Source organism: Syngnathus floridae, chromosome 2 (assembly GCF_059516105.1).
Source record: "Syngnathus floridae isolate MCC-2025c chromosome 2, RoL_Sflo_1.0, whole genome shotgun sequence".
NCBI classification, from domain to species: Eukaryota; Metazoa; Chordata; class Actinopteri; order Syngnathiformes; family Syngnathidae; genus Syngnathus; species Syngnathus floridae.
The window spans coordinates 7,825,271-7,852,270 of record NC_142414.1 but is presented as its reverse complement, the minus strand read 5'-3'; the positions used below and the strand labels follow the sequence as shown (position 1 = coordinate 7,852,270).

At 47.7% G+C, this 27,000-nt stretch overlaps 1 protein-coding gene across 5 annotated transcripts; it reads left to right on the top strand.

Annotated features, from left to right (window-relative positions):
* Nucleotides 1–441: 441 nt before the first annotated feature.
* On the top strand, nucleotides 442–26,811 carry wnk3 (WNK lysine deficient protein kinase 3). Of its 5 annotated transcripts, XM_088369744.1 has the most exons (25): nucleotides 443–1,047; nucleotides 6,650–7,555; nucleotides 12,565–12,737; nucleotides 12,800–13,020; nucleotides 13,123–13,280; nucleotides 13,362–13,450; nucleotides 13,530–13,749; nucleotides 14,259–14,571; nucleotides 14,642–14,769; nucleotides 15,037–15,213; nucleotides 16,265–18,457; nucleotides 18,696–18,739; nucleotides 18,891–19,026; nucleotides 19,108–19,224; nucleotides 19,294–19,395; nucleotides 19,469–19,520; nucleotides 19,596–19,748; nucleotides 19,842–21,034; nucleotides 21,266–21,512; nucleotides 22,703–22,794; nucleotides 22,859–23,199; nucleotides 23,305–23,540; nucleotides 23,602–23,697; nucleotides 23,781–23,944; nucleotides 24,146–26,811. In XM_088369744.1, exons 2-25 carry the CDS (start codon nucleotides 6,887–6,889, stop codon nucleotides 24,605–24,607), a joined length of 7,776 nt encoding a protein of 2,591 aa, XP_088225870.1. In that variant the 5' UTR covers nucleotides 443–1,047; nucleotides 6,650–6,886; the 3' UTR covers nucleotides 24,608–26,811. The 5 variants fall into 5 exon arrangements, with proteins under 5 accessions (XP_088225868.1, XP_088225870.1, XP_088225869.1 ...); XM_088369742.1 differs by having other exon boundaries at nucleotides 442–1,047; nucleotides 13,123–13,450; XM_088369743.1 differs by having other exon boundaries at nucleotides 13,123–13,450; nucleotides 15,037–15,180.
* Nucleotides 26,812–27,000: the final 189 nt, after the last annotated feature.

Below are 27,000 nucleotides of genomic sequence, written 5' to 3'. Positions count from 1 at the left end.
GTTAACAATGCCTCAAGCATTTTTGCCATACATGTACATCGGGATCTTTCATGCTAAAAAATGAAATGGCCATTAGCAGCATAACGTCATTTTCTCCACCAATTGTGTGTGGAATGTCAACATATTTCATAAAACTGCCATTCTTGTGTTGCGGGGAGTTTTTAAAATACTGTACTGTACAACCTGTTTTAATTCATAAATTCTTTCTAAAACCATGGAACGAAAACTAAACATCGCGATTAGCTTTGTTCTGTCCTCGCATAAAGGCTTTTGGGGATTTATTTAGCGGTCATGTATTTTCTGTGATTTGGCCTTGCGCTTGAATTAAAATATCTGTTACAAGTACTGTGCAAGCTTGAAAAAAACTGACTGAAAAGGTGATCACGTGGACGCAACACGACCGATGATTGGTCACAAACGTGTGGCGCTTGGCTGATGAAGATGATGGTAGTGATGATGAGGAAGATGATGATGAACCCAGAGGCAAGTGTACACGGGCAAACAGCAGCGCTCACTTGAGAATCCGCCACGTCCAGGCCCGCCGCAGTGGACTTGTGGGACGGTGACTGTCACTAAGAAGAATATGCCATGCAGTCAAGTGACAAACATTCTGGTTTGGCCTGCTAGCCAAGTGGTGAATGGCCGCTCGCGAGCAGTGGACGGGGACAGTCGTCAGGCGGCGACGGCGGCGGCGAGGGGCATCGTGTGAGGCGCGGGAAGAAGCCGAGCACCGGCGGCAGACAACCGGAGTACCTGCGGAGGAAAGCCGGAGCGTCCTATGTCACCGGCGGCGGAGCTCCACAGACACCTCGGCGGCTTTTCTGGGGCATTTTCAAGCCTTTCCAGTCCAAATAGACAACAGTCGGACTTTATTTTTTTATTTACATCGCTTTTTTTAAACGTGATTTCCCCAATATTATTTTTAGCGTAAATTGCAAGCAGCAACGTTAGCGTTTATTTGTGCTGAATTGGCTTGGTGTCCTATTTTTTATTTTTTTCTTGGAAGAAATCCATCGCAGGAGCTGACAGACACGATGTTGCATTCGGGTGAGTGAAGTTTATTCATTGAATTGTGTTGTTAAAATGATGTCGGAATGTTCCCCCCCTTTAATTGAGGCACATGACCATGTCTCACTTCTGGCTGCTTAACAGTATTTGGATTGAGCCTATTGATTTACGAGTGTGTTATGTAAAATCAAGCGGCTCCTGCATGTAAAATAGCATCATATATATATTTTATAGTATGTCTGAGTTGATTTGGTACATTCATGCTGACTTGAGCCTGGCCTGGGAAATCAGACAGGTCACCCAGCATCATCAGCAGCATAACAGGCATCATTATGGTGGACATCAGGGGTCATCAACCTTTTGCAAACGAAGCCACTTTGATACGAAAACTAATGAAGAAACTCATCACGAATAAAATATTATCAAGGTAGGAAAAAGATCAATATGAAGAAAAAAAATTGTAAATCTCTGCAGGTGTTTACATTTTCAAATTAGCTAAGAAGGAAATGAAAGGTATATTCCTCGGAAATCACAATGTCCCACAATGAGTTATTCTTAGAACAGGCCAGGGGGTGACTCACATGGTCATTAGGGGTGACCTGGTCCCTGCAGGGACCATGTTGGTGACCCGTGTTCTACATGCTGCAGCCTATAAATAACGTGCTTTCATTGTGTTTGTCTTGAAGGGATGTTCCCAAGATACGTACATGCTTGTTTTTCCCCTCCGTTTCCTCCAGTATCGATGTGTGAGTATCGCATCTGGTTTCAACGGCACGGGCGAGCGGGTGCTCCCTTGACTAAAAAAGGCCGACAGCTGCCGAGCCACTCCAGTCAACTCTGATCTTCACCGGCTCAGTCATCCATAAAGTTGCAGCCGGCCTTGAACAGGCGTAGGAAAAAGAAAAAAAGAGCTGCTCGCCAAATAAATAGCATGTAATTTGGATTCAACCGTCTCATTAAAGAGATGTTCTGGCTTTCTCACCTGGACTTTGTCACAGGATGATTCTGACGGCCGAAGGCGGTGAAGGAACAAAAGGCGGGATTAGATAACACATAGCTAGTTGTTAGTGTCGGCCGGCAGTGTGTTCTACCTACACCGAACTCGCCCATGCCTGACCTGGATTGCACAAAAGTCCTTGTGTTGCCAGTCTCGGCTTTGCTAATGCAAGAAGAACAATCCGCTGTTTGAATGTTCTGCAGGCTACTTGGATGTTTTCGAGAGATGTCGACCTGTTGCATTTGCACGACAATGTGTGCTCAAGTCGCTCGTGAGCTGGCAAGATTGTCACTCCTGGTCCTTGACTTGTTTTATTTTGTCCATTTGGACTTGAGGAGCGGTCCTTTCTTCGTACCAGGTCTCGTGAGGCTTCAGCGAGCCTGGATCTGTGGGAATAATGCTGAGTGTGCCGGCCGGATATGTTCAAGTGCTGCATTAATAATGCTGTGAAATGTCGTTGCATTAGCTGGCATTAGTTACTCATCATTTTTTTTCGATCACGACTCTGACGATATCTATTACTTACCATCGCTCAGTCCTGGCAAACATAATTAGGGAATTGCGATAATGGCAGCAATTTCACAAACATATGTAACCCTAGTTAGACAGCCAGAAATTCCTGCAGCTCCTTCAGCGTTGCTGTCGACCTCTTGGCAACCTCCCTGAGCCATTTTCCTCTTGTCTTTTTTCATCAGTTTTAGAGGGATATCCAGGAATAGCCGGCGAGAAGGCTTGAATTTTTTTTTTTTTTAAAGGAGAGGCACTTTAAACCTGCAGTCAAAATTTTGAAATGATTTATTTTGGTCTCCATTTTTCAAATCACGTCAACCTGCCATTTTGCGACGGGTCACTTTTGAGAAGGAAAAATCAAAAACAGTAGAAGTTCTGAATGAAATGGACATTGGCATTTTGTTATATGTGTAATTGATCTAATTTTTGGGGTCACCTGCCCTGCTCCTCTGCTGTGGTCAGCACGCGTCGCCAGCTCGGTGGGCGCAGACATTGGGCAAGAGTTGCGGCTTTCGTTCAACTGGAGCACATATTTGATCAGAGCAAATCCTTCCAGCCCTCTTTTGTCTGTGCCCCCTCCCCCTCTTGATCTCTCTCTTGTTCTTATTCACACATGCATTTTTCCCACCCCTCTCCGAAAGCCCCTTGCCCTCCCTCCCTCCCTCTCGCACTCCATCTCCCCAGTTTCCAACTCTGCTGTCCAATGACAATCCCTTCCTGTCCCCCTGGCCACTTTTTATCCAGTGCCACCCCACTCTACCCGGCTTGCCCCCCCCACCACACACCCAAACAGTCCCCTGGCTCTTCTTTTGTCTGCTCGCTCGCTTTTCCTGCAACAGTTTGGATTCAGGAATCAAATGTGCAAACGTGCAATTGGTATAACGCTGTAGCATTGATTATAATACACCCAAATTAAGAATCAAAGACTATTTATTTGACAGTCATGTAACTATTTTTAGGATCATTTATGAATTCCCCTCCTGCCCATTTTAAAAATCAAAGGGTGACCTTGACCACTAAAGTTTGACCACCCCGATGTCGATCAGTTGAATTTTATGACCAGTTAAGAACAACAAGAAATCTCTTCATTGACAAAGGAGGATAAATGTTTTTTTAAAAAATGAAATTTGAAATATAAAATGTTAACACACTGATGAAGTATTCTACCTTTTGATCACCTGACGAGCTAATGCTAACTAACCAGTGGTTAATATAAGAAGCTAACGTAGCAGTTGACACCTTACCCAGGAAAGAATAAAAACCTATTTTTAATCTCAGACTTTAGTACATTTCACATCTGGAGTCTCATTTTGTACTTTTACTTAAACAAAGGAGTTAAATCAGTATTTCCAGTCTTTTTTTTAACATGTAGAAGGACAGAATGTGACTACATTTGCAACCTTTGCTTTTGCTGCCTTCGAGGAAGGTGGGAGGTTTTAGGTTTATCACACTGGGACTTTCCCAATTCCGACCTCAAATTAGGGTTTTTCATTGACGCCATTGTTGAATGACATCACTCTGTAGTCCGTTGGTGTTTTTTTTTTTTCCCCAATTTTGCAATCTCTGTTCAAAGGGGAGTTCAGGTGCATTTTACCTAGTTGGAAATCTCTGACTTTCCTTGAATGCAGCATTAGCGTCAGTGAACACACAAGGATCGTGACGTAGCTTTGGTGTGACGTCATGTGACGTCCTGTGTGATGGAAACTGAAAACATTCTGCTGTCAAAACAGAATTTTGTCATCAAACCCTGGGGCCTAAAATCAGTTTTTCTTTTTGTTTTTCTTTGAAAAGCAGACTTGCCACTTGTTGAAATTACGAGAGGAGCAATTAGCAGTTTTGAATTCTTGAATGTATAAACTGTATTTTATTGTTGAGAATCATTTTAGGTGGGGCAATTTCAAACAAATCTAAATTAAAATGTAAATTTAGATGCTCACGTAGAGGAAAGGGAAGCGCAATGTTTGTTTTAGCTTGCCTGTGTGTTTACGATGTGTATAGACTGGCGACTGTGCGCACGCGCATGTGTGTTTGCGTGTGTGTGACTGCGAGGCAGTGATGCGTTCAACTGGTTTGCGCGCTGTGATAACTCTGTCGGTCCGGAATGTGTATTTCACGGCACCTCCTTCCCCCGGGGACATAGACAAATAAGCTCTTGCCTCCAAGGCAATTTGCTTCTCTCATCATTTGTTGTTCAACCGGAATCGTTCCCACGTCGTCCGTCAGCGCCTTCGCATTGCGTCTTACACAATTTTCATCTCCAATTTCCTCTTTTTTTTTATTATTGTATGATGAGATAAATGAGTGTTAGCAATTTTTGCTGCCAGGTGTCTTTATTAACCATCTCTGACATTTTGCAAACATTGAATACTAGACTCTATTGACATTTTGGTCAGAATACAGTAATCCCTCGTTTATCGCGGATAATTGGTTCCAAAAACTACCCGCGATAAGTGACATCCGCGAAACAACAAGAAGTACTGGGCAGGCTAACGAGTTAGCGGAAAGATGCTAATTCGCAATCGTGCTAACACGCGAAAACGGACTTCTAAAGGAACGTGAACGAACATTTGGAGCAATACTACATTATTCTAAAGGTTAGACACATTTTTCCTTAATTTAGAAGTTTTATTTTGACTTTTAAATGTTTTTTATTTGGAAAAAAAACCCGCGATGTAGTGAAGCCGCGATAAAAGGAACGCGAAGTAGCGAGGGATCACTTGTACACAAAGGAACGTACCAATTTGAAATCACTTTTTTTTTCTTTGTCACCTCGTTGAAATTAGCCAATGCTTCAACTGCACCCCAGTACTCAGCGTGGCTGACGCTATTATCCAAATGAACCTTATGTCATCATTTGGCATGATTCAAAAGACCTTGTGCATTTCGGCAGACGGCCAGCCCACAAAAGATCAATCCCGTTGAGCATTTTCACACTTGGTGGATAAGTACGCTAAAGACCCGACTAATTGTACATAAAGAAATGAAATTCTGGATTTCCCTTGCAGCAGTGCCTCCAGTCACGCAATTGTTTGACAAAAGTCTTCGCGGTTTATGTTGTTATTTTTTGGCGGCTGTTTCAAGCTCATTCTAGTTTTCCCCGAGATGTCGGAATGCGGGAAGTCTCCAAGCCGAGCGTGTTGGCAATTTGACTGACAGCGAGTCGCGACACGCGTGAGTGACGCTTTGCTCTTTAATTCTAAGAAATGCTCTCGGCTTTGCCCGTCTGCAAATCGAGAGCGGCTCATGCTAACATTCCTTGCGGATTGCGTTGCAGAACTTCGAAGTGCCGCAACCTGAGACGAGACTCCCTTACAGCTGAAGCTAGCTGTCCTCCTCCTTTCCAAGTTTAAAGACCTGATTGTTGTTTTTAACAGAAAATGATGACACTGGTTGCTTGTGCATTTATGTCGCTTCGTATTATTAAATAATAAGTCATAAAAATGGCGTCCACGAGATGAACTCGACAACAGCGCCGTAAATCCTTCATATTTATTTCCTCCTGAAGCTTTCAGAGGCAATTCGGACGCTCCATATAATCACACCAGCGTTATACCTTTCACTCTGCTTTGTCAGTCCCGTTGCGCATGAAATATTCACACCGAACAAGTCCATAGTTGATCATCCATATTTCATGACCAGGATCGGCTTTACTAAGCGCAAGCCCGTTTTGTATGGAGTACCTGAAGTCGACCTTCACAGAAAATACATTTGGTAGATTTTAAAATTGCATCAGCATCGCCAATCAATCACTTTTCTTTCGCGACTTTCCTCCCGTTTTAGTTTGTTTTTGACGTCTTCCTCGGCGTGGTCTTCCAGTATGCTGGCGTAAAATAACCTTCGCTTCTCGTTTGTACTCGGTCCCGTCGCGGCCGGCCATAATGAAGCCAATTAAAATTGAGGCCGTGCTACTATCGTTTATCGTTTTCCGATTCTCAATTCGGTGAAGATTATACAGCAGTTGAAAAAAAATACAAGCTCACTCTACCGTTTAGTTTAAGCCGTTCAATCGAAGGTAATGATCCAGTGGAATTGAAGCGGGCCTCGCTCGTATCGCTTTGAAAAGTACGGCAAGCACATGAGAACGTTCGGTTCTTCTCAGCAGCCTCTGACACGTCTGTTTTGTCTTTCTTGCAGGCTTTCGTTGATGACGTTGGCTCCGAGATTCCATTCCTTCCTTCCTTCCGGCGGGCTTGTGAAAGTACGCCGCTCGAGAAGCACTTATTGGTGGCTGAGGATGCCGCAGAGGACATAAACCACGCTCCTTGAAGAAATGTCAAAACAGAGAGGAACCAAAAGGTCACGAGTTTGAACATAGGAAAAAAAAGCCCAGCGAGAGACAGGCCGAGGAGAAACGCTGCAAAGAAGGTCTCCATGGCTACCGATCCAGGAGAGCCCACAGGCACAGAGGACTCGACGGAGAAACCTGATGGACACAAGGAGGAGGACCTCGAGCGCACGCGGAGGGACACATCTGGCAGCAGCCCAGCCGCCGTCCTCCCGTCTCAGGGGTGGAGAAGGACGACAGAAGAGCATGAAGGAGCTGGTCAGGAAGGCGCGGTGGCCTCGGTCACACCCGAAATGTCCTCCTCCACGCCCACCTTGCCAGTTGACACAGGGCAGAAATGTCAGAGGAGGGAGAAGCGCTTTTTCAGGAAGAGCGTGGAGATTTGTGAGGAGGACGAGCAAGCGGGTCTCCTGGAAGCTCCTCGCAGCGCGCCCAACCTGGACCTGCACTCCTTCGATCCCGTCTTCAGCGGCGTCCAGCAGCAAGGAGCCGTGTCCTGCACCGCCCTGCGCCAGGATCCGTCCCGCCCCGGTGAGCAGGAGCCCGGCAAAGGCGGCGCTCCTTCTTCGCCCAGCCAAAAGGGCAAAGAGAGGGAACGTGAGCTGGAGGAGGAGGCCGAGATGAAAGCCGTGGCCACCTCTCCCGGAGGCAGGTTCCTCAAATTTGACATTGAACTAGGCAGAGGAGCTTTCAAGACCGTCTACAAAGGCTTGGACACCGAGACCTGGGTGGAGGTGGCTTGGTGTGAGCTTCAGGTATCGTGATTTTGCTTCTTTTCCCCTCACACCACAAATTTGTATTTTTGTGCTGTACCCTGAGTTCATCTTCACTCTTCACATAATGCTGGAAGATGGGAGGATCTCTGTTTCTGAGTTGTTATGGAAGTTAGGGAATGTCATCATCATCACAAGAGCACTTTTGCCACATTTAAAGAAAAGAATCAGATCAGTCATTTATTTATTAGGGTAATGGTGTAAAATGAGTTTTAAAATGAGATTGAACTTTTTCCGGATCATAATTAGTCGAATGATTAGTTCCATCTGAAGCTGTTACGAGTTGCCCTGTTCCTCAAGGGTCTTTTCCAAGTTGTTCATGGTTGTTACAGAAGACACATTGTTGTTGACGAACATATGGAGCACTTTGAGCACGCGACGTCTTTGCTGTCACGAAGGAGGAAATGGAAATGAAAGCCGAGGCGTTCTGGAGAACATTGTAACGTGGACTCGACGTGAGCGGTGGGAGACATTCTTGCGGAGGAGAATAGAAAGCTGTATTGTTGCACGGCCGCTCGTTTGACTGCTGGCTTTGTTTGTTTGGCTTCAGGTCGCTTCGGTCTTTAGCCGGGTCGACAAGCAGACACCGTGTTGCTACCGTTAATGGATTTCTGATTGTTGGTGCCATTTGACAAGGACGAGCAGTGAGTGAAGCCGCAAAGTGCTACGCTAGCTTCTCACGCTTACAAAGCTTTTGCCAAGGCACACTTTGCCAACAAAATGAAAAGGGAAAACACACAGAGAGTGCGAGAAAAACGACGCAACAGTGACAAGAGGCACGTGGGGGGAAAAAAGCCGCGAGACGGAGTGTGAGCATGATGAACCAAATGGAGGATTAGCACAGCATCCCTCCAAGAAAGCAGCTGCCCGGCTAATACCAAGTCACCACATGCAGAGATGAAACTCAAAGCTCACATGTGCGCTCCGCAGCCAGGCTCGGTACCGTCTGGTCCGGCGCCATTGCCGGAAACACTCTTGTCACCTGACCTTACTCCTCATTAGCATACAATAATCCCTCGTTTATCGCGGATAATTGGTTCCAAAAACTACCCGGGATAAATGAAATCCGCCAAGTACGGTCACCAACAAGAAGTACTGGGCAGGCTAACGAGTTAGCGGAAAGATGCTAATTCACGATCGTGCTAACACACGAAAACGGACTTCTAAAGGAATGTAAATGAACATTTGGAGCAATACTGCATTGTCCTAAAGGTTAGACACATGTTTCCTCAATTTAGAAGTTTTATTTTGACTTTTAAATTGTTTTTTAATTTGGACAAAAAATCCGCGATGTAGTGAAGCCGCGATAAACGAAACGCAAAGTAGCGAGGGATCACTGTATTTGAACGAGCGCTTGGGCGAGTCACATTGATTACATCCGATTTATAATTGACTCACAGCGAGCGACGGGAACAACAAACAAAGGATTAAGACATAAGGCCTGAAGAAGATCGGTCGCAAGTGGATGCTCTTTTTTTTTTTTGTGGTGGGAGCACCTCGCTTATCTTCCTCTATCCGGGGAAGCCGGGGGGGATTAGTTGTCCAAGCCCAGCGTGAAAAAGCGGGAAATGAAAACTCACGCTGCCGACGCCGTGGCTCTTACGGTGTTACTTTTCGGGAAATTCCACAGGCAGGGAAGAATAGAGGCAACTTTTTACTCTGGACTGACTTCTAGTCTGATAAAAGTAAAAATGGGTTTAGTTTACAGTCAACCAATTGATGCTGAGGTCCGCTGCTGGCTCATGATGATAACATCCAAACTTTTTTTTTCACCAAAACGTATGCTCGGCTCTCTGTCTACCGTGTGACCCCCCCCAACATTTCGATCCATAATTTGTGTCCGTGTGAGTGAGCGTGCCGTTGCGGGGGGGATCCATTAGAGCGGGCGGTCGGGCGAGCGACCTGTCAGACTGTAACAAAAACCCTGCACAGACAGCATGCCAGTGCCAGCGCCAGCGGCAGCAGAAAGCAGACTGGTTCAACCCAGTTGTCCCAGAACGGAGCAGCTCAACATAGCTCAAACGGTACACTCGCTCCCTTTAAGGCCTTTAAGTACGCGGATTAGTTTTGTCATGGCGTAATCTGCAACCTCGTGCTCTCAAAAAAACAATGCCTCCACAAGAAGCTTCTCAAAAGGCCTCTTGTTTACAACATAAACTATTTGGGGTTTTTGAAAAACTCATTTCATGAAGAAGAAGCAGGGAGAGATTCCGAGCCATACAGGGGTGGACAACGTTTGCTCTTGATCAGCCAGCCGAGGTCATCCGGTCACGCTATTGATGAGCGTCTGAATTTAGAAATCAAACGCAAAGCCACTGGAGTTGAACCCGACAATCTGAGCCTCGGGCACGGGCCATTCCGTCGCTACTCAATGATCCACTCCTGCTGTAACTGAACAGCACTCAACTGGCAACTAAGAGCTGATTATGTTGGTCTGACACTGCGAATCAATTGTTTTGGGAAAAAAAAAAAAGCAAAGCATCCCGATTTAGCGACAGGTCGGTTGAACAAACTCGGTCCGTACGCTCAAGGTTGCCATTCCAACTCACTTTGTCGTTGAACTTGGCCTAGTGGCCTGCCGTTCTAATCTGACATGTGGGCCAGCCCTTTTCCAGCCTATCTATCTTGTTACCCAGAGCCGTTGTGGCTTACAGTAATCTAATCCCAAGCGCCCGCCACCTCCGAATGCCCAACGCCGGATGCTTACTTGCACATTACCCAATCAAATGCGCCATAATTGGAGCGATGTCATAAGAAGCCAATAAAGCTCCGCTTGTGTGAGCTGACCTTGTTTTTCTGATCAGGTTACTAATTCTCCATCAATGTAAACATGGAAGATACAAGTAAACCCCGACGTGATCGAAATGCCAAGTGTGGTAGCGCCGACCTCTGACCTCATCTGTCCAAAATTTAAAGGTCGGCCATTAACGAGAAAGCCCTTCCAAAGTACAATAATGGATTTCATTTGAGAGCGGCACGGTCGAATATGCGTGCGGGAGGTTTTCTGTCGAGCCAGAATTGAACTTTGTGTGAACCGCGCTGACTCAAAGATGGCTCCGGCAAGAGCGACGGCAATAGATGCTGAGGTGGCAATCCAACGCTCTCGTTGAGCCCCCTGACAGCCGCCATCATGCTCCGAGTGCCGTGGAGCACCCAAACAGGCGTGCTGGCAAAATCATTAAAACGTGATCTGGGTGGGGGGGGGGCGGTCTTGATGTATTTGAGCGCAGTCAGCCATGTTTACACAAGCGTGTTGCTGAGGCCGACAGTGACGATGAGCCGGGACTTATTCTTAGCCAAAATAGTTCGACAAAGAGCAGCCCAGCTTTCTGTTGATGCTACTTAGAGAGGAGAGGAGAGGAGAGGGAGAGGAGGTCTGTGGCACCACTGCCGCAAAAGGACATCCCATGCAAGGAAGAAATGTGCCCATAGACTCCCAATATATAAATACAAAACGAAAGATATGACAGAATCGATTGGCTTGTGTGAAGAGCCTTTCGTGATGTCACAGAAGGCACCGGAACAGAAGTAAAAAAGCTACCAAAACAGTAAAAGCAAAAAATAGGCAAAAGGTTTGGACTGAAAAAAAGAGTATCTAAAACAACATGAAATATTTAAATGAATAATGGCATGAAATATTCAAATGAATAATGGCCTGCTCCATCCTTGTCTTCTGTCCCTGTTGTGATTGGCTGACCACTCAAGCCACGCCCCATAAATGATGTCACATTGTTTACAAACTTTGAAGGGGTCTTTTCCGATGACGTCTTTAAAGGGCTCCATTACCATGACGTCTATTTTTAGCGCGGCCCGCTGTCCATCCTCCTCTTGCATATTAGATTTTCTTCAAGACAAGAGTAAGAAAATCATTATCACGAGACGACACAAACGTCTGTGATTTGAGGACGAGAGGAAGGAGCTGAAATTCTTTGGATTCTTTGAATTCTGTACTTGTGGAAAAAGTCAACAACAGTTGCTGGTGACGCGTCTAAAAATAGGGCAGCACATGTGCAGGTGTTGCTTGGGATTTCCTGCAACCTTTCAAATGCTTTGACAGCACTGTTTGATGCTTTTGTGTTAAAAGATTCATGAGTGCCTGCTCATAGTCATGAATACTGTTCCCTGACTTGCATTTGATATATGAAGGGACAAAAAGGGGGGGTGAATGGGTCGCCTTCCCAGGAAAGACATTTGAGGACCAAAATTTTGCCAAGTGACTTTGATGGCTGCCACGTCCTCTCACGTCAGCCATGCCGGTGTGCGGAGCTCCAAGCTTCAGGTGAAATGCTGCATGTGCGGCTGCTGGCATCTAGAGGCCTCCCATATCAGCGCATGGCCATCGCTCACTTCTTGTAAAAGATTTCGAGATCAGCAAACGTGTGCCATCGGGAGCGATAAAAGTTATGCGGGATTTATTTTTGGGGATTGACTAGTTTATGATTTTATTGTAGTCATTGACTGTAAATATTAAATTATTATTTTTGGACTTTTGTGTACCCCCAAAATAAATAAATTAAAAAAATTAGAAAATAAAATAAAACATAGTATGACATTGAAAAGGGCCTATAAAAAAAAAAAAATGCTTTGTCACTGATTACAGAGAACACCAAGCTGAAATGGAGAAGTTCGGCTAGCAACAAGTCCAGGGTGTGATTGATTAATTTGCAATCAATTCAAGTTATTTTATAACATGACAACATATCAGTTTTTATTTTACTTTTTTTGTTCCAATTATAGGTCACATTTATGGTATGAAAAGTTGATCTCATTTTTGTATATCGCCAAAACCTGCTATTCAAATAAGAGGTGTGTAGACTTTTTAATCTTTTTAATCTAATCTAATCTAATCAATTTGAGCATGTGTTGAATTGTCGAACCCCGTTTCCTTCCATCCTTTCCCAAAACGTAACGCCATCCTGTGAAGGAGAATCCGAGGTGGCACATCCCATGAAGTGTGCTCCTCATCACCTCGTTTGTTGCTCTCCTCTCAGGACCGCAAGCTGACCAAGGCAGAGCAGCAGCGCTTCAAGGAAGAGGCGGAAATGTTGAAGGGGCTCCAGCATCCCAACATTGTGCGCTTCTACGACTCGTGGGAGTCGGCGCTCCGTGGAAAGAAGTGCATCGTCCTCGTCACCGAGCTCATGACCTCGGGGACGCTCAAAACGTGAGTGCGGCCATCCATCAATCCACCCAAACCCATCCTTCAACGTTTATCTCCTTGTGCAGGTACCTGAAGCGTTTCAAGGTGATGAAGCCCAAGGTGCTGCGGAGCTGGTGTCGGCAAATCCTGAAGGGCCTTCATTTCCTTCACACCAGGACCCCTCCCATCGTGCACAGGGATCTCAAATGTGACAACATCTTCATCACGGGCCCCACCGGTTCGGTCAAAATAGGCGACCTGGGACTCGCAACCCTCATGAGGACTTCTTTTGCCAAAAGCGTCATAGGTAGGTTTCTTCAGAAGAAGGCGCCATTTTGAGAGGAATTTTTGCGGGTTTGCTTCATCGGCACACGTTTGGGTCCATAAATGTTCAATGTGCCCTCAACAGGAACCCCCGAGTTCATGGCTCCCGAGATGTACGAGGAGCATTACGACGAGTCTGTGGACGTCTACGCCTTTGGAATGTGCATGCTGGAGATGGCCACTTCCGAATATCCCTACTCCGAGTGCCAAAATGCCGCCCAGATTTATCGCAAAGTGACAAGCGTGAGTCCCGAGCAAACGAGGACGGGAGTCGAGTCGAGCCCTCTGCCATCGAATGACGCTTTCCTTCGTGATTTTCCGCAGGGTATCAAACCGGCCAGCTTTGAGAAAGTCAACGACCCAGAGATCAAAGAGATTATCGAAGGTTGCATTCGTCAGAATAAAAGTCAGAGGTGAGCAGTTTTTCTTTTAGTCTCACGCAGAAAGGTCACCCCCCCCACACACACACTTTTAACCTTCCCACGCTTTCAGGCTGTCCATCCGAGACCTTTCCAACCACGCCTTCTTCGGTGAAGACACGGGGGTCCGCGTGGAGCTGGCAGAGGAAGACACCGGCACCCAGGACTGTTTGGCTCTACGGATTTGGGTCGACGAGCCCAAGAAACTGAAGGGCAAGCACAAAGATAACGAAGCCATCGAGTTTAGCTACGACCTGGAGAACGACAGCGCTGAGGAAGTGGCTCTGGAGATGGTGAGACGCGCCGCCGCAACACAATCAAAGCCGACTTCCATTCGGTCAACTTTCACATCTGAGTCTAATTTATCGGATTTATTTCATAGCCGTAATCCGCCCAGACTTTCTCCAGTCGCTGACGTAGCAGACCGCGGCTTCGCTCGGTTCTCAGCTGCTCCTATCACGAAACAATAAGTAGCACCTTGCCAAAGTCAAAAGGTGCCGTGTCAGCATCGTGCAGCTGAACAGAAACAACTCGTGCTCAGTCACATGACTGCTGGATGAGCTCCAAAATGTCATGAGATGAAAATTTCCAATAACACAGACCAAAAAAAAAAAGGGAAAGTGAGTCTGCTTCCTGTTACTTCTGGCGGATATCCTTGTCATACACGAGCTACTTTTATTAAAAACAACAAAAGGAGGCAGCGGTTTTACTTTCAGGGCTTCAGGGTCCGACTTTATAGAAGAGAAGAATCTCAGATTATTTCTGGCGCTCTTCAAGATTAATTATGCGTCTTGTCACACAGGTCAAGTCGGGCTTCTTCCACGAGAGCGATGCCAAGGTGGTAGGCAAATCCATCCGGGACCGGGTCAATCTGATCAAGAAGTCTCGGGAGCGACGGCAGCAACAGCTGCTCCAGCAGCAACAGCTGCTCCAGCAGCAGAAGCAACAGCAGGGATGGGAAGAAAGACGCGACTCCGTTCTCACGTCCGCCACCGTCTCCCATCAATCCAGCGCATCACTACAAGGGGGCGGAGCAACTGGAGGAGGACAGGAGTCTGACAACCTGCCTGAAGTGGACCAGCATGTTGTCCAAGGGGCAAGGGTGTGCCTGCCAGGTAAAGTCAAAACCATGAGGCACTTGATGATGGAGCATGCTCGATTTCTTTTCATTCTTCTTTTTGTTAGGGCAAAGTCTGGCGGCAACCACCTGCGACTCGTGTGCTAGCGGGCAGAGCCAGTCACTCTCTCAGCCGGGGGACTCGCTCGCGCTCTCCCAGCCCATCTCCACATCTGTATGCGATTTGGCCACAATCGTACGTGACGCCACTTTATGTCCATTACGATGTACGCCCGGATTAATCGCATTTCCATTCATTTCAATGGGGAAAGATGATTTGGATTACGTATGTGCCCGTACCCAAATTCACAAGCTGCGTCCTCCGAAGGCTGTTTTTCTTAATTTGGATTGCCCGCCCCCTCACAGATTAGGCCCCGCCTCTTAAAGTAACATGCATGTACAAATATACAGCGTTTATTTCTCTTTTTTTTGTTTACGATGCGATCGTTTGTTTGTTGTGTAGTGTACTGCGGCGCTGGCCGCTCCTCCGAGGCTCCCGGTGGGTGAGGGTCTTCCAAGCGTGCCGCTTGGCCAGAGCGTCAGTTTGACCAGCGTCGGCCCGCCCGTCGCTCAGAACTTTCTCCGGCCCGCCGCCGTGGTTCAGCAGGTATCGCCAAGTAGACCTCAGCTGTATTTTCAGGTGAAAGGAACGTCATCGGTTGGGAGTTGCTCGTACACGCGGTCGGTCGGCAGACGCCACTCTAGTGTCATTCAGGGTTCACGCCGTGCCGGCCTCATCTTCGTGATTCTGTCATCATCTGTATTTTTAGACTTTGGCGTCGTTTTTGCTTTTGTGGTTCCCCGTGTCTCTTGTTTGTGTTTTGTCTACTTGTCAGGTTTCGTTTACGCCTGCTCTTGTCAGGCTTGTCCTTCCCCGGTCGTTGTCCTTGTCACATCGTATTGCTTCTTGTCTGGCCTCCTGTGTCATAAGTTTAGTAGGCCTGCACTGTCTTTTTTTTTTTTTTTTTTAAGGGACTTTTTCTTGAGACTTAAGCATGTTGAAGGGAGTGCAGTATGTCTGAATAATATTGAAGTAGCAACATTCAAGTTATTTTTTTAACACATTCTTATGCTTGATGTTTTTTTAAATTATGACATTCAAACTTTTTTCTCATTTTTTAAATCATATTTTATATTATTTGTAAGGAGTTGGTTTATTTTGTGGTGATTGTCTTATTTTATTATTTTTTTATTATTTTACTATTTTTTATTATTATTATTATTATCTATTTTTATTATTTTATCTATTTTTTTGGTTATAATTTTTTTTTCAGTTTTTAATTCAATTGTTAGTTGCTTCAACTGACAAGCAAACAAGGCTATGCTAGTGTACCTGAACGCACCACCTTCTCCCTCTTTCTCTTGATGAATATTTACCCACGCACAAATCATTTTGAAAATCCTCTAACGCTGTGTGCTACCAGGGTTTCCCCCATATCTCCAGTGGAATATCGAGACCATCACACTGCTCAAATGATGGAATTGATTTTTATAGTCTTGAATTGGGCTTCTCCAAAAGTGTCTCAAATGAGCTTCCTCCATTGTGGGAAAAAAATGTGGGAAATCCTGTCAAATCAAATATTAATTGTGATGGCAAAGCTTATTCTTACCTAATGTTTACTACTTTCTCCCCCCTCCCTCCCTCCCCCCCTCCCTCTCCCCTTCTTTCAACACGAATCATCCTTGCGCAGTCGCAAACATTCCCATCAGATGCATTTCAACCCGCCGCCCCCCAAGCGCCGCTGGCCCCCTCACAGTCCTACGTCCCCCCTATTTCCCCGCAAGTTCTCCCTTCATCCATGCCACCGGGTGATCTGGTGGTGACTATTGTTCCCCTCGCTCAGCAACCCCGGCCCGAGGCCCCTCCCGCCGCCCAGCTCGCTGACATTATTCAGCAGCCGCCAACGCAAGCTGTCCTTCCAACGCAGCTCGGTCTCGGCGGCCAGACGTCGGGCCTTCAACAGAGCCTTCAAAGCGAGCCTCAGCAGCCCATCTGCGTACGGCCGAGCCTTCCCCCGGCCACGGAACTGTCGGGGCAACATTGTCAACCGGTCAATGAGCGGATCACCGTTCAATCACAGCAGCAAGTTTTAAGGCTGGACCAACATCAAACTTTGATCCCTCTTGATCAGCAGCAAGCTCAACTGGAGCAACAGCAGCTCTTATTGGATCGACAACAAGCTATTATTCAACAGCAGCATCAAGTCGTGCCGCAGCAAGCGCTTTCGCATCACCATTTAGGGCAACCGTTGAATCAACAGATGGAAAATCCCCAGACCAGAATCCAGCAAGAGCAAGCCGTGCCTCAGCAGCCCCAGCCGAGGCAACGAGAAGAACCGGCAGCTCTCTTGCAACAGCAGCTCGTCTTCCAGCAGCAGCAGCAACAAGGTCTTTTGCAACAACCACACGAGGTGGTGCCTCAGCAACATCAAACGGCCAGACTGCAACAGCTTCAGGAGCAGCAAGAGCACCAAGCTGCCGCCGTTCAATTCAAGCAGACGGAAAAACAAGAAGAGCCCGTTGTTCCTCTTCAAAGTTGCATTGAGCAGCAACAATGTGAAATGCTTCAGGCATGCGCCCCTCAACTAAGCAGCGCTCAGTTTCCGGGGCAACAAGCCGCACTGCTGATGCAGCCGGGAGCGTATTCCACCCGGGTCCCGCTCAGACTTCCGCTCGGCCCCGAGGTCATTCGGCAGCTCGCCGGTGTCGTTTCGCCGGCCGTAGCCGTGCGGCCTCCCGAGACGTCGGGCGCCGTCCCGGCTCAGGCGCTTTGCCAGCAAGTTCCCGGCCCGAACCCGAGCCACGTTGCGCTCCATTACAGGAGCCCGCCGACCACGCAAGCAGCTCAAATGCTGATAGACTCCCGCGTTGTTCCTGTGCTCGTCACTTCCCAAGGGCAGGCGCAAATCGTCATCCAAACCCAGAATCTTGTCGGCGCTTATCCCGAACCGACGACTTCCACCACCAACCAAATGTCGGCTCAGCCTCTGCATCCTGCTCAGTCCCGACCGACGCACAGCCAGAACGCTGACGTTCATGTCGTGGGCCTTCAAAGCCAGACCGCCGCCCCGCTTCCAGCGACGACAATTCCTGCTCAGATCCCGCGTGAACCTCAAATGCCAGAGCTGGCGCAGCAAACTCCAAGCCAGACGCTTCTCCCGGCCCAAAGTCACCTTCCGGCGAACCTGTTGACCACTCAGTCGGGCAACTACTCGACGTTCCCGCGCGATGTGATCAATTTTACACAGCGGCCGGTGCTGCGCTATCAGCAGGTCGCCGGTCTCAATCCTCTGCTGGACCCTTCGCGCGTCGTTGCCACTGCGGTCAATATCCCGGTGGTCCTGGCCCAGCAGCAACCAGGAGGAAGTCCCGCAAACCCCGCCCTAATTCAGCCCGTCTCCCAGACGCTTTGTCAAGCCCAATTGCCGGTCGAGCCCGTCCCGCCTCCGCCCCAGCCCTGTCCGCTCGGTCAGGTTTGCGGGGATGAGGTCGAGCCGCCGGCACGTGTGGCCGATCATCATTCCCATCATTCATTGGGCACGAGCGGAACGGCGGGCGAGGTGGCTTCCCCTCAGAAGGCGCCGAACCAGACGTGCATTCCATCGCAGTTGCCGCCCGCCCAAGCGCCTCTTGTTCTCCGCTCCGTCTTCCCCGCAGCCCTGAGCCCCTCTCACCCCTCACCTCCCCCGTCGTCACTACCATGCTCTCATCCTGCTCCTGCTGCGCCAGAGCCGCCGTTTCCTCCGGCAGCCCAGGTGTCGCCACCGGGGCAAGGCGACTTTCTCGCCGCTGCCGCTGCTCTAGACTTGCTTAATTGCCCTGCCCCCAAACTGCCCCAAGCCTCGCCGCAAGATTCTGACATTTCCCCGCTGGGCGTTTCTCAGGTACCGGCGGAATGGATGCAGTGGACATGAGTGATTTTGCTTTTGGGATGAGTGAGAGAGTTAAAAAAAAAAAAAAATTACAGCCTCTCCCTTAACCATTCTAAAAAGTGCACTAGTTGTGTGTGTGTGTGTTTATGTTGACACTTGGCTCACATTCATTGTTGACTTTGTCTGCGTGCCTTCTTTTCCTGTGCTTTTTTTGTGTTTCTATTTCTGATGTCAATCATGTTTTCCTCAGGATTGTCCGCCCCTGTCAAATACAGAACGCCCTTCCTCAACCGGGTACGTCTGATTGTCTCGCAGTGTGCTCATCATCACCATCGTTTGTTTTAAAATCAAACACAACTCGTAGTGATCACAGCAAAATGAAATTTTGTCCATGCAATGTCTACCTCGGCTCAAGTACACAAAAAAAAAACTGTGCCGCCCGCAGGTGTCTGCCAGCAAACGGAGAAGAAGCTCTTTTACTCTTGGCCAATGGCAAATTAGAAAAAGCAAAAGGCCAGAGGAGAGCGTCTTCGCTAAAACCCGAGAAGTTTCCACATCAATTTCAGCTGAGTATGCTTCAGGTGACAACGCGCCCAAGCAATAATTTCCACGGCCAAGAATGCGTGATGGGATTTTTTTTTTTGTTTCTCCTGCTTCTTTAGGTGTCGGGCAGTGGGGACAATATGGTGGAGTGCCAGTTGGAGACCCATAGTAACAAAATGGTGACCTTTAAATTTGATATGGAAGGAGATGCTCCGGAGGACATTGCGGATTACATGGTAAAAAAAAAAAAAATCTTTCGGAGGTGAAAGCCACCACTTGCCAATTTTTTAAAATTTTTTTTGCAGGTGGAGGAAGTCTTTGTACTGGATGTGGAAAAGGAGAAGTTTGTCGAAGAGCTCAGAGCCATCGTGGCAAAAGCGCAGGAGATACTTCAAAGGCATTCACTCGTACGTTCATTTGCATGTTCAATTCCATGATCCACTTCCCGATGATGCTTTCTTTACGTGTTTCCTCGACTAGACCGGGTCCACCGAGCGCTTACAAGTCAGCACGCCCAGCGCCGGCTCTACGTGTAGGTTTCAAAGTTTCGAGTTTCGCAATGCGGCAAAACCCGTGACGGCCGGAATCTTTGCGTGTGATTCCTCAGCCGACTCGGTGCCGCACTCGTCTCCGGTGGGACGCTGGCGTTTCTTTATCAACCAGACCATTCGCCACAGAGACTCTCTGTCGAGCCAGGGGGCTGCCACCACACCTCCTACCGGAGAAGCAAAAACACTCCCCCCCCAAAAAACGGACCAGGGTGAGCTCAAGCCTCGTTTGCGATGGATCGCTTTTGTGTTTTGTCAAGTTCTCCGCGCCGCAAACAACTTACTGGTTTCTCCTTGTTCTGTAGAAAACGAAAGCGCCCAGATTCTGGAGTCCTCCAGTAGCGTGTCTTCTCCCGTCTCAGCGCCGTCGACCACGATTGCATCCACTTGGCACGCCGCCGCACCTGAAAGCACCTCTCCGACTATTTCAGGTGGCTTCAGCGCAACCTCCGCCGACCAAAGGCTCGGTGCGCCGGCCAATTCCACGGCAGCCGACCCGACCTCCGTTCCCGCCGCCGCCGCTCTGGTCATGCCTCCCGCGTCCGCCGACGTTCAGGCTGATCTCACTGTCAGCACGGCTGACGTGGAGCAGATGCTTCAGACTCAGTTGCAGCTTGAGCAACAGGTTCAACGTCAACAAGTGCAGCAGACGCAGGAAGTCCACCAAGAGCAGAATTCCAGTACGCTGCAAGAGTGTCAGCTCCAGCAAGTTCTGCCTCCAAGTCAGCCCCTCACAGACCAGCAACATCTAAACACACAGCAGCAACAGTTGCTTTCTAGCCATGTGGCCCAGGCCACCCACATCGAAAACCCAGAGCGAGGGGACACGGCCACAACCGCCCGCACACCTCCCCGACAACACCCTTTCCCCACCCAGTCTTCTCTCCAGCAGTCCGAGTCGGAGGTGTCGACGGGAGAGATGAGCTTGACGGACGAGGCGGCGGCGGCGGCGTCTTTGCCGCCGCTTCGTTTGGGAGCCGGAGACGCCACCTATCTGCCGCTCTCTCTCACGCTCAGCCCGTCCCCCGCGCAGCCATCCTCGGTGGCCGAGTCGGACAGCGAAGGTCCCCCGAAAATCGAATTCGGGGACAATCGTATGAAGACGCTGGATGAAAAGCTGAGGAACTTGTTGTATCAGGAGCACAGCGGCGGCGCGGCGGCCGGCGGGGCAGCGTCCTCGCTGACGTCAACGTCGGCGGCCTCCACATCTGCGGGTGGAGATGAGTCATCGGAGCCGCAGCCGTCGTCCTTCGCGCCTCCTTCATCTCTCCGCTCCTCGTCCTCCTCCACCACCACCTCCTCCTCCAGCTCCACCACCACTCCTGACCCGGAAAACTGTGCAGGAGTTGAGGGAGACTCCTCCGAAGTTCTTCAGTCAACAGAGAAAGGCCTGATAGAGCCTTCCACTTCCATTCCCCCAGCATCTTTCCTCCCTGTCAAACAGGATGAGCCTGCTGGGCCACAGCGTCCTCCTGTAGCAGGAGAACCGACTATCCTAGTGAGTGAATCAGGATTTGCAATTTCCTCAATTAGTGGCCTCCTCTCTAATAGTGTGTGGTCCATCTTAAATGCAAATTAAATGGGGATTTGATATCTTCTGCAGTTAAGACCCCCAGGGGGAGAAAGTCCATTATGTAGTCAGAGCCACGTCCTTTGTTTCCTGTTTGTGTTTCTTTTTCAAATGTTTCCGGCCCATGCAGCGTTTTTATTTGTCCCCCACCTGTTTCAGGCTTTGGCCCCACATTCTGACAACAGCATCACTGGAGAAGCCTTGCGGCCCCACCGCCAGCAGATCCCCCTCCGGCACGGAACGCAGCAGCATAATGCAGGAGGTGGATATTTTGGCCTAAACCTGACATGTCCTAGTATCAGAAATCCTGTTTCTAGCAAGAAATCCTGGACTCGCAAATTCAAAAACTGGGCATGCAAATTGCGCCATTCCGCCAGCTTGTTCAAGAAGCCCAGAGTCCAGCAAGGTAGCGTGCTTTCAGGGATTCGAGTGAGTGAGTGAGTGAGTGAGTGAGTGAGTGAGTGAGTGAGTGAGTGAGTGAGTGAGTGAGTGAGTGAATGCTTGTAAATGGAAGTCTAATATGTAGTACTAGTATTAACAGAATTAATTTCCTTAACCTTGAGAAAGTGATGTTAAATGTTTGCATAGATTAATAACCCCATGTTTGAATATTATGTGACTTGCATTGCAGCGAACCCCCTGCTAACTCACGTTCCATTATTCACAAATTCACCGATTCACATGATTTTGTTCTTTCTATGACTGCGATTAGATGCCACAACATGGCGCCAAAGCCCTAATAGGAAAGTAGTAATTGATGTCATGGGAGTACAGTGGTGCCTTGAAATACCTCTTGAAGAGAATTGAACTTTTTTTTGCCTCACTTCAATTCAATATTGTGCTTCTCCTTCTGCTGTGCACGCCTTGGCCTCTAGGGGCAGTCTAATACAAACATGGAAGCACACACGAAGAAGAGTTGATGACATCTAGGATTTTGAACAGGGGTTTTCAATTGGTTTTGTCCAAGGGACCACCAGGACGCAACTCGGGGACCACTGCTTTGTTTGAATATTATTTTATTTTGCACCGAAGGTAGGCTAGACCTATACAGGCAATTTATTTGCTATTTTGGGAATCTCCGCTACATTTGACACCATTTGGATGGGTAAATGATTTACAAATTTAGCTGGGAAATAACTAAATAATAAACCAATTTTATTTTCAAAAATGTTAATTATTTTCCATTTCCAATTTCATGTACCGCTTGCAATACCGCTTTTGGCCACTAGAGTTTGCAATCACTGCCATAGAAGACCTATCACAGCGCTCTCCTAACTAACCTAACAAGCGTTGGAGAGCATTAAAAAAAATCAGTTTTATTTTCTGTTTGCATTGAAATTATGCTTTTAACCACCAGCTCCTCACTTGCATGCACATTGCTCATTTTACTGACATTGCATAATTTTTTTGATACACCTTTCACAAAAGTGCATGCAGCCCATACTGTGTACGTTACAAAAGTGTGACTTTGTGAGTGGATTTTTAACACAAATGTATGTCTGTGTTCTATGTTTGTATGTCATCTCTCGTCTGTCCGCATATTTACGTCTCTGTGCGCCTCTTGCTCCTTGTTGTCCCTTTTGGTTTTCACCCCAGTCTCGTTGTCCGACGGAGGGTCCGGCGCTCTGTCGCTCCAAGAGGCGAAGGAGGTGGCACCACCGACTCAGATGCGCAAAGGACGATTCCATGTATGGATTTGACTTTCATTTGCTTGGACAAGGAAGACGAGGCTGATGTTTCCCTCATCAACAGGTGATCCCGGTTCCTCCGTCCCCCCCGCCCAGGAAGGCGTCCTCAAGGCGTGGCAGCGCCGACAGAAAAGTGGGCCGCTTCTCGGTGACAAAGGCCGAGACGCGGGATGACTCGGGCCAGACGGACAGCTCCCCGGTGTCTCCTGTCCAGCTCAGGGAGAGGAGGAGATCTCGGGTGAAGGAGGGCGAGAAAGATGAGAGTCGGAGGACGCCGGCCGCAGGTCACCATTCTCGAGGGCACGGGCATAGCCACTCCCCCGTCGATAGCAGCGAGGATGACGACGACGGGAGTGAGTTGGAGGATGAAGATCTGAGAAGAGAACTGCACAAGCTGAGGGAGAAGTAAGTCAGAACGGGTCTTTTATATTCATTCATACTGTATTTCACCAGTAATCAAATATATTCTTTTTGAATATCGACTCTTATTACTGTGTTTGGAACCTTCAGGCACATCAAAGAAGTGGTGTCGCTTCAGGCCCAGCAGAACCAAGAGCTGCAAGAACTGTACAGACAGCTTCGCTCCCAAAAAGACCAAAGGCAAAGTCTTCCAGCTTGCTTGTCTCGAAGCCCCGCCCTTCCCGCAGCGCCGCCCCTCCTCTCCCCTCGTCGACCCAGGCCGGCTAAAATCAAACTGCGACCCCGACCTCACTCTCACATGGATAACAACGGAGTCACACACGCCGGTACGCAAATCGTCGCAGCTTGGTTTTCGCCGTGTCTTGATTTTCCTCACTTCTTGTCCAGGACTCCAGCAGTCGAGCGGTTTTTCGGGTACGGAACAAAGCGGAGGGCCTTCTCATCGCAGCTCAGAGCATCGGCCCTCGCTGCCTGCCAAAAGAGGTACGACACCAGAGCAGTGAGTACACAACAAGGTGACGTGTTGAAAGGCGAGTCGGAGCCAGCTGATTATCTACATGCTTCAGATCAAAGTCCTGCCAAGAAGAGCACCTTCACGCTGGAATTGCACAAGTTGCTTGACAATTGGACAAAGGAGACGGTGGGCCAGAACACGCCCAAGCCGTCTCTCAATCAGATCAAGCACATTCGGCAGGTGCAGGAGTTGGGAGGCTGGACCCAGACACCTGAGGTAACACAATCAGTGCCCCCATTTAGATGTTTTAGTCGCCTGGATGCGCCCCCTGGTGGAGGGATGAAACATTGAGAAAGTGATTGATAAATGCAGCAGAGGCAACATTTTCAAAGTAAATATCACAGATTAAATGAGAAGATGTGCTTGGTTTGGCACAAGCAACCTATAAGGCCAGTTGTTGCACTCCTTCTCGCACAGGTGGCTCCTCTAGCAGATTGGTTTCCGTCGGTCCCACTGAACCCGCAGGCGCCCCCGGCGGCTACCGGCTTGCCTGCCCCTGCCCGGAACACTGGCGGAGCTGACCTGTCCATCTCTGGCGCGTCCCAGCCTCAATCGCACACGGCCCAAGTAGCACACCTCCAGCAGCAGATGAGCTATCAGCACGTCCAGACGCCGCCCGACGTCCGGCTGCATCAAAACCAATCTCAGCTGCCTTCCCGCGCCGCCTCGGTCCCATCTGCGCCACCTGGTGACGCGCCCTCTACAGACAGCGGCGTTGCTGGCGGGGGGGCATTTTGCACTTGTTCCTCCTCATCTTCAACCAACTGCTCCTCCTGTCTGAACGCTGCTGTACCTTCCAGTGCCAAAAAGAATCACCCCACTGACAGCCCCGGCCTCCACGCCTCCTCTGGAACTGAAATAAAACCAAGGTTGGTGTGATTATTTAAAAAAAAAAAAAAAAGGTGCCAGAAAAGCTGTAATTGAGTTGAAGTGGGAAGTAGCACGGATCCATTTGGACTATTAGGCTGGATTTACATTGTCGCAGATGACGGGGACCTGTCACAAATCAAAAAAAGGATTAAAAATCTTGTCCATATGAACACTTTAAACTGTATATCTACGCTGAAATATGATCCCCAAACACTTGAAACTCATTCTACTCATTCGGCTTCCAAATAAAGGGCTTCTAGATTATTTGATGTTGAAGGATGCTAACAAGTATTCTGCTAACATGTTGACCCACCGGTGTGTCGTTGCTGCCCAAAAATCAAATTTTGGCTTAAATTCGGAAACACTCCGACCCACATTGTAAATCCAGTCTTAGTAACTGCGCAATGGGACATGAATGTGAGATATGAACGGCTCTCGCATGTACAGACAGAAGGCGACATTGAACGCACCACCGCGGGATACGATATTCTCGTTTCTCTCCTGCGTGCGTTTGAGTTCATCGCGCGGCAGAGAATTTGCAACATATCTCCGAAAAAACTTTTACCTGTCCACCATCGCACCTATGCCGGAGATGTTTTGTTTCCACTTGTTAATGCTTGCGGTGAACGGACTATCAATTTTAAAAGTGCAATTAGTCCTGATCATGGGAATTGATCAGCATGTATGTATTGTCATGTCTAGGTCATCAAATATTTTTGTATACGTAAAATTTTCAAAGGGGTTGGCTTACAGCACAAACTACTTCGGCGGACCATAAAAAATAAATAACAGTTTGCTACTTAGTTTCACGATGAATGGCTCACATTTACCGAAAAAGCAATGATGACAAATTTCTGCTCTGTGGCTCAGTCAACCCAGCGCCAATCTGTGAATAGAATAAATTTCCATATTTTTGGCGCTATAAATTTTCCAACAAAGTCATTTTAGGTGCCAGTCCAAGCTCTAATTTCAATCTACCGTTTACCGGGTAGCATTTCATCACATTCAGTCAAGTGCTGATGGAATGTCAAAAACAGAAAATCACAAGTGACCAACAAATGGCAGCTAATGCGTGACAAGCTTTTAATTTCATCCGGAAATTATACCGCCAACATTTTGTGACATAAAGTGGCTGCTAAATTGTGAATTGTCAAAAATTGGCCACCCCAGCGCACCAACAACCACAGCAAGCAAACCCACAGCAGAAACTTTTCCTTCCACATATCAAATATTGTGGTGCATAGAGTGAAGCAACTGCCGAGTTTTAGTGACCCCCAACAACTCGTTCGGATTAGAGGGCATGGCTCAGTGGTAGGGAGTTCGATTCTCGGCCATTGTGACCATGTCCAAGTGTCCTTGAGCAAGACACTGAAGCGCCAGTTGAGGAAGCAGTGGAAAGAGCTTGCACTCAACAAGTGACAGCCCATTAGCACATTTTGCCTTTTGCATTTTTCAGTGTGTAAGTCGTGTTGTTTTGTTTGACCCGCATTAAATCATACGTTCAAACGAACCCGTCTAAAATTACTCAACTGACTAGGGGGCGTCAAAGTAATCATTGCACTTGACCGCCAACTGTCACAAGATAATCTGTGAGCATTTCATGTGCTGACTACACACTGCCAAAGGTTAAATTATGAAAGACATACAGACGTACTCTGTGCAACAATATGCAAGTGGATACATTTCACTCAACTGGTTTAGCAGCTCATGTAGGATGAAACATATTTGCAGTGTTTCCGGACTTTGTCTTTTGCATCTGAGGTAATGAACATTCAGAAAATCAAATAGTCGGGTTACTTTGGAATCATTTAGAATTGACCAGTGATTTTCCTGATCCATTGCTGTCACGTCTGATACTAACTTGTTGACCATAAGCTTGATTATCACATTGTATGATGTTGAGCTGGTTGTGTGTTACCGAAATCTTAAAAAAAAGAACGAGAGAAAAATACATATTATTTTTGTATTTTGAAATGGAGATGTTTCCTTGTAATATTGTGATCCTAATAAATCAAAAGGCTGTTTCTCATCCGTGTTCTGAGGGACTCGCCCTGTGTTATGCCTGCGAACCAATGATGAACAAACACATTTGGGAAATCCTGAAAATACAAAGTATGTTGCTAGTGATTTGCCCTCTGTACATTGTAACACAAACAACTTTTGCTTTTATTTATGTTTTCTAACTAATCCAAATAAATGATGTCCAACATCTACATTCTTTTCTGTGTTTTTATGTCTATTAGAAACATGCGCAAATAATTTCTCTGTCATCTTTACATTACACTATTTTTATTTTTTTCCCTTTGTTTACTGGGATAAAGGAGGCTGAGAATTAATAAAATATATAATATCAAGTAAAATGTTTTAGGAGCTTAACTGGGAGGGACTACTTGCATTTCTTA